Source organism: Mytilus trossulus, chromosome 1, assembly GCF_036588685.1.
Source record: "Mytilus trossulus isolate FHL-02 chromosome 1, PNRI_Mtr1.1.1.hap1, whole genome shotgun sequence".
Lineage (NCBI taxonomy): Eukaryota > Metazoa > Mollusca > Bivalvia > Mytilida > Mytilidae > Mytilus > Mytilus trossulus.
The window spans coordinates 4,587,068-4,594,872 of record NC_086373.1 but is presented as its reverse complement, the minus strand read 5'-3'; the positions used below and the strand labels follow the sequence as shown (position 1 = coordinate 4,594,872).

Below are 7,805 nucleotides of genomic sequence, written 5' to 3'. Positions count from 1 at the left end.
TATCATATCATTACGTCATTATACGTCAATGTTACGTTTCAGGGTAGCGTCTATTTCTCAGATAAGAAGAAAACCATTTTGAATAAAAAATATTTCTTGTCATCAGAGATACCAGAGGCACAGATAAATTCATAGATAGAAAACTAACTGACAACGCCCTGTCTGAAAAAGAAATAAGAGAAACAGACAAATAATAGAACACTATACACAACATAACAAAACTAGAGAATAAGGTGTACACATATAATAGATACAAGCTCTACTGAGCTTTTAATCGACAGACAAGAATTAACAATACAATCAAATGCAATAAGTTAAACAAACCATACATGACGCACTTAAATACACCATGGTAATATTAATTAGAAATAAGCTAAATATCGAAATCTAAATATTAGTTTGGCAGATAAGCATGATTAGAAAGTTTATGAAAAGCAACACATGATCAAGATTAAATATTGATGTGATCTTAATTGATATATGAATTAAACAAAAAATCAATAAGCTGCACAAACATTGCACTGCCATTTCACTATTTTAAATATTTTTTACTATCGTATAAAACCGTTTTTTCTAAAACCACCAGGTAGGTTATCCATAAAACATCAGCTGAATAGTTATAAGATTGATGTAAATAAAATAGGTATTTCTACAGTGTTGGTAAATATTTACAATCTTTGTTAAAACTAAATGGTAACAATCTAAAAGAAATTTGAAACCATTTAATAGGCATGCTACCCATACGTCTAACATTCCGTGATGGAACTGTAGCTCGTACATATAGTTTATCATACATACCGACGAAGTCTTCGTTTATAAATAGTTAAGCCCTTTGTTCGTTTTTCTTATTACAAGTGCTAGTGTTACAAATAAAGGCAAGAGTAGTATACCGCTGTTCAAAACTCCATGGACAAAAAACAAAATCGGGGCAACAAACCAAAACCGAGGGAAACGCATCAAATATAAGAGGAGAACAACGACACAACACTGAAATGTAACACACACAGACACAGACCAAGCATCAGACAAAATCCCACGAGAATAACAAATATAACATCAAAACCAAATACATGAATTTGGGATAGACAAGTACCGTGACACGTCTTATGGCAATGTGAATTTACACTCAAAAATAAGTGAAAGCAAACGACACAACGTTAAAATGTAACACACACAGAAACGAACAATACAAAACAATCCGCGCTAAAAGCCAAAAGTTTGGATTGAGTAAATTGAGATAAAAAAAAAAAAAATTCGTAAGATATCAACCAATTCGCTTTAAAACTTAAGATCACTTGTAAAAATACTTACAACGCACAATGATTTAACAACCTAATTTACAACACTCATTATAAGATATTCAAATCAATTAATATACAAGCATACATATAAATACAATATTTCAAATTTGCGCTACGATTGTGTGTAATTTTATTAATCGCACACTTCAAATTTCGTTTGGAAAAACTCAATCAGGGCTTCTATTGATATTCTACAAAACAATATATTATATATATATAAACATTTTAAAACAATTCTAAATATCTAATAGTTTGTGTAACATGTCTATCGCGCCGTTGAATATTGCGCAATAAAACTAAAAGATAGCTATATAATATATCATTATCTCATTACTTCCATTACAACCACTTCGGATTTGTCGTCATCTTTTACTTAAAATCAGCCGATCTATGTTGAAAATGTTCAGTGCAATTTGAATTTATATCGCAAACCAGACAGGTGACTAAATCGAAATTTTCATAAAAGAAGCTTTGCAATTTTTTGCTGAAGATCACCACACTGGTCATGAAAAAACACTTTGAGTTGTTTGCGCACATATGTGATTATCATACTACAGGTACATTTGGTAATATATCAGAGTTAACACAAAGGTATCTTCGGTTATCTTGTAAAAGTGACCTGCAACCAAGGTTCAAATAATGATGAGACATATCCATATCAGTAATCAAATAAATTTGAAATCTAATTTGTTATATGAGTAAGTTTAAGTACCCATGCCCATTCGCATGGTAGTTTGTTCCATGGTATAATTGGTATAGTGGTATCAATTCCTTTGCCTCCTGAGCCAGCTTTCCAGATAAATTTGTCTGGATAACCGAGCATGGTAACTTCTGTTTGTTGTGATGGGATTGGTGCTCCTAAATTTAGAACTGCGTCTGTAGGCCAAGAAAGGAGAAAGACATAAACCACATTCCCTTCGTTCTCATTGTGTCGTTTGGTATACCTGTAAAAACAATATAGACATAAAAGATTTAAGAGATTCATTCAATCAAATATCAATTAGTCTATCCATACAGAGAGCAAATAATTTCCTTTTTCATTTTTATACTACTTTACCAAATAATTGCTTTTATTTAGCTGTGTTTTTACAATTAATTAAATCTAATTTTTTTTTCAATTTCAACAATCATGTAAGAAACGAAAAAAAGAAAAAGAAAAGTCAGTATAATCATATTTAACAATCAAGTTTTTATTTGTGGAATTCAATCTAATGATACTCCTACCATATATTTTTAGTTACTGTATCATTCTGGTGACTCCATGGAACCGTACCGTAAACTCCCTCTCCATTTACCTTCAACCATTGGCCAAACTGACGGAGTCTTTCTTCAAATATTGGAATGATTTTCCCCTCTTTTGTTGGTCCTACATTCATTAGCATGTTCCCACCACAACTATAATAAAAAGGAAAATTTAGTTGTTTTTTTAATTGAAAAAATTACTTCCTGTAAAAATATCATTATGTATTAATGTATTAAATAATGAAATATAAGATGCGGATGATGACATTCAAATACGGTAACACGATTGACTTTTGAAAAAATGCTGCGTCCTATGCTTTCCCATTTCGCAATGATTATGACTATGTTCTACGTGTTCCCATTCATGTTGTTTCCCATAGGTTTCCATGATCACACACAAATAGAAGGTCAATGATAAACATTTAAACTACAAGCAGTAACGACTATAATGATACTTGAAATATGAGATGCTTCTGTCAAGTTTATCGTACCAAATAAGATCTCTGGAAAAGTAATAAATGCAACATCACCATCAAGGAACCCAAAATAAATACTTAGAACGGAAAAGACTAATCCAACATTTATAAATGGTGGGATGGTGTTATATTTATGAGCTTTAACTCACAATGGTCAGTTTATAAATGTTGGTTATATCGAAAGTCTGTTGATGAATGTCCAATTGTGTCATTATGAGTTTTACGGCTGTGTTTAAAGTTAACAAAAGTGATGTTTATTTTGTTTACTACTATTTCATGAAGTATTTTCAATCATAAATTGGTTATAACTTGTTATAAATTCAAACATCACAGCAATGAAGACTTATATGACAGTTTATATATATATATATATTCTCAAATATGTCGATGAGTTTTTGCACAGCGACACGCTTTGTCTATGATTTTCGTTGTGTTTAAATGTATGCCTTTTAATTGTAAAATGTTAAAAACCTTTTAAAAATATGAGGTAAGACGTTGTATTTAATTGAAGCAGTATTTTCATGACTACCCGCTTATGTCGACATCTGTGAGCCTTACGTTTATCTGGTTTCCATTTGTTACAAAGTTTCTTGTGCATTGACTACACTCGTGAGAACCGCTAATAATAACAAAGATGTTATGGTGAGCGGCGTCCAGATAACTAGTAAATGCATCTTTAATCAACCGCAAATATTAAGTTATCACAAGTGAACAATTGCTTACAATCTGACCATTGGTATATTTTACTTGCCTGATTGTTGATGCAAAAGTTGAAATGATTTCATGAACACTCAGATAGGCATCGATGTTAGAATTTCTGCGATATCCCCATGAGTGCGTGTCTATAGTCATACAATTTTCCCATTTGAATTTCTGTAAAACACCTAAAAGTTGAACAAAATACAATTTTAAAATGACCTCTTTTTTGTAACACCGAAAAACAAAAATTGCAACAACTTATACTAACGTCTCGTAAGATAATAAATTCAAAACAGGAAACAAGTATTGTCAAATCAGGCCTTTTATAGCCGACTATACGATATTTTTTCTACCCTTCATTTTTTTATTCTTCAATATTACTGATGCTGTTGGTATTCAAGAAAGCTATTGGATTCCATATTTCGTTTCCTTTTGTCAAATATTTTAACTCCCCCTCGCTCCTTATTGACAAAATATTATGTTTTTGCAGTGCAATCCTACCAAACGGCAACCTTTCTAGTTGGAATTTACACTCGTAGCACCATAATACATGTGTACAGATACTATCTGCCAATAAACAGAGATAAAACAGTCACAATTACCACATATACACTAACCTGGATTGAATCTATCTGAACAGGTCTTGAAGCCTCCATGTTTACAGAAACATTCTTGACACCATCGGTCATTTGTAACAACTGTATCCTTTACTGGGCTGTAAGTAAAAAGAAAAATCACAAAAATTCTGAACTCCGAGGAAAATTCAAAACGGAAAGTCCCTAATCTAATGGCAAAATCAAGTGATAAAAAACACCAAACGAATGGACACAAACTGTCATATTCCTGACGTGGTTCAGACATTTTCAAAAGTGGTTATTTTGATTTTACAGATACTTAAACCTCTTAGTTGTATGACAGTCGCATCGATTCGATAAGATAAAAGTGTGAAAAATTAAAAAAAGTAATCCAAAGCTGTTTGACAATACCACAGACAATCACCACCACCACCCGGAATCATCTGGAAATTGTTTTAGAACGAACAAGAAAAAACAACAATGAACAAGACTTGATCAAGATAGTCTTACTACGTACAGTCATGGAAAAGGGGGCTAATAAATGTATAGTTCGCACACACACCTCTTTGAATAACAAATTAAAAAAAAAATCACTGATGGCGTAAATTTTTAATGACATTTATGCGGTTTCAGATATCTTTGTATCTTCAATACAAGAACATACCTCGTTGGAGCAAAGTGTCCCAGCTATTTTTTTTGTATTTCGCGCCCTGGGTCTTTGTCAGTATCAAATAGATTTTTTATAGAGTATGATTTATACCTTCTCGAGGCAACCTATTTGTTATTACTTTTGTTATGGTCATTATAACAAATGGAAATACATTTGAGATGTTTTGCGTCCGCAGCACTTTTCTAGGTTTACCTTAACCAGGAACGCTAGAATCTAAATATTTGAAAGTCAAGGATGAATAAATACGTTGAAAAGTGAGGAGCTAATTATTCACATTAATCTCCATAGCCAAGGTTGAAGGAGTTGAAGCAGCAGCTGAAGAAAGAATGGTCATTATAAACAAAGCGGAAACACATTTCATCATAACTAATGAGGAGTCAACAATTTAAGATTACCTTTCGTTGTACAACCAAGCAAGAAATTCTTTTGATGTCCAGTATGAGGCAGGTCCTAAATTATCCACCGTGTCTGCCCATACAATTTCTGGCTTATATTTGCTTACTAGTTCATAAAGGTCTGGCATGGTTTTTGTCTTAAAAAAACATGAAAGATGAGTTTGATATGATGAATAGCTTTATAAAATAAAACAAAAATATTGATATTGCCCTGAATAATTACAGTATGACTTGATTTGCTTGAATTTTAACTAAATGGGGGAAAATGTGTATGCTTTTTAAAAAGTAACCGAAACAACTCACATGCCAATGCAATGTGGAGGCATTATTATGATACCAAGTTTTCAGAACTGAGCTTGATGGTCGAAATGCAACATTACTTGGCTTAGAAACCTAGATAAATGTATAAGCATGCTTAATGGAATTTGTACATACTCTGTATGCCCTTCATAGAGCCATATTATTTTGTTATATGAAACATCAATCTTATATATGCTCTTCAACTTTGTACTTGATTGGCTTTATAACTATTGTATCTGAGCGTCACTGATGAGTCATATGTAGACAAAACGCGCGTCTGGCTTATTTAATTATAATCCTGGTACCTTTGGTAGCTATTTTTTTCAATTACAATCCTGGTACCTTATAAAACCACTTATATAAACAAATAATACTAGAATATACCTTTACAAAATCCGTGGTTGTGAAATTTGAATCCCTATCTTTTAGATAGAGTGGATTAAACCATTCTGAAAGACAATAGTATGTTCCAAACTTTATATCCATTCTGTTTCTTATCGCTTTAGCCAAATCGCCTGAAATAACAAGTAAAGTCTTTAAAAAATTCCCTGTTTTTAGCGTTATAAGTTATTTCTTCAGCGCTGAAATTTACATCTTATTATAGTTTAAATTTCAGCTTGATGCTTTACATCTTTGAATTTTTTTTATATAAAAACAAATTGGTGAATTATGTCAATTTCTACCTTTTCCCGTTTAGAAAAGGTTTGAAATGAAATATTCAGAAACCATCCAAACTCTGTTACTGTTATGCAATAAAGCAGCGTTTACTTACCAACAATATCTCTGTTCGGTCCTACTGCTTTTGCATTCCAGTTAAAAGAATGAGAGGACGGCCAGTTTGGAAATCCTCCACCATGTTTAGTTGTAAAAACAAGATATCTAAAAATAGTAAAAAGACACTTACATTCTTCTTTTGATTTAAACAATAAGGTACTTTACTTTAATATTTTGGTGTGCAAAACAGTACTAAAAGATAAATGCTCCGCATATTGGCAGAAAGGTTTAACGAACTTCCCGAAACTACGAACATACAGGTTCATAAAATCTGAATACAGCTGTGAACACTTCCGGAGCACCTGAGATTACCCCAAATATTTTATTGATTTGGTTTGCTTAGTATTTAGTGTTTCTATTTTGTGTTATGTTAACTGTTGGTCTTATTCTTCAACAGCTATGTCGTTGGTAGTTTTCTGTATTAAAAAAAGGTTGTAATTGTATTGGTACACATCCAGGCTAGTATGAGAAAGCTGTACACATTTTAAAACTTTTTAAAACTTCGTTTATAAGTAAAATACGAGTAAACAGAATTTTGTTTTGATAAAATTTACTTCTTGGTACTATCTAATGATAAAGAAGCTTCTGTCCAAGTTTTGTAGAAATACAGGGTAGTTTTGAAATTATTGAAATTTCAAAAACGTTTTCTTGCACATCTCGTTCACGAAGTTAATGCCAAGTTATGCTATCCTTTAAATGTAAATGCTTTACAACTGACAGCGAGTTTTTTGTTCATGCAAATAAGGTCAATACTATTTCTTTATTTCACACATTATGCTATTACGTCTTACCCAGCTCCTGATGCTTTAAATATATCTGCCCATTCATCTGGATCGAAAAATTCTGCTGTGAAATCTGCAGCAAAATCAGCATAGGTAAAATCAGGTCGGTAATTCCTTTTCATGAAATTTACAATATCTTGATTTGGGTGTTTTGCTTTCCAGTGTGGCCAAAACCATTCAGAGGAGAAACTTGGAACAGCAAACACACCCCATGTTATGAAAATTCCAAATTTGGTTTCGTCATACCATTTTGGTAAAGGTCTTGAATCCAAAGACTCCCAATCTGGAGTATATTTTGCACGACTAAAATGTAATCCTATGCAACAAATCAATATCAACAACCAGGGTATCGCCATTTTTACAGTTTAAAAGCTCACATGATTTGTCACATGTAAAAACAGTTCCTTTATATTGTACTACTTTTTAATGTAAAAATCTTTGGAGCGTAGAACTGGTTATAGTTCAAAGTTGTAAGGGAAGAAAATAATCGATAGATAAATGTACTTTACAGTTGGTTTCTTACAGTTCGATCAAGTATGAAACAAGCAGTGTATTACTTATTTCTAAAGGTAATTATAAAAAAAACACAGG

General features: G+C 32.1%; 1 protein-coding gene across 1 annotated transcript; it reads right to left on the bottom strand.

The window, feature by feature from the left end:
• Positions 1–1,287: 1,287 nt before the first annotated feature.
• On the bottom strand, positions 1,288–7,579 carry LOC134712767 (alpha-L-fucosidase-like). The gene is made up of 8 exons (XM_063574622.1): positions 7,224–7,579; positions 6,431–6,537; positions 6,043–6,173; positions 5,359–5,495; positions 4,336–4,433; positions 3,771–3,903; positions 2,526–2,696; positions 1,288–2,245 (listed from the first exon to the last, which is right to left on the bottom strand). Exons 1-8 carry the CDS (start codon positions 7,568–7,570, stop codon positions 1,984–1,986), a joined length of 1,386 nt encoding a protein of 461 aa, XP_063430692.1. The 5' UTR covers positions 7,571–7,579; the 3' UTR covers positions 1,288–1,983.
• Between the last annotated feature and the right edge of the window lie 226 nt (positions 7,580–7,805).

Coding starts and splice junctions, on each gene's coding strand:
- LOC134712767 (XM_063574622.1), bottom strand. CDS start 7,570: ATGGCGATACCCTGGTTGTTGATATTGATTTGTTGCATAGGATTACAT. Junction 6,174..6,430: donor ACCGAACAGAGATATTGTTG/GTAAGTAAACGC, acceptor TTGTTATTTCAG/GCGATTTGGCTAAAGCGATA. Junction 3,904..4,335: donor TTCAGATAGATTCAATCCAG/GTTAGTGTATAT, acceptor TTCAACTTTTAG/GTGTTTTACAGAAATTCAAA.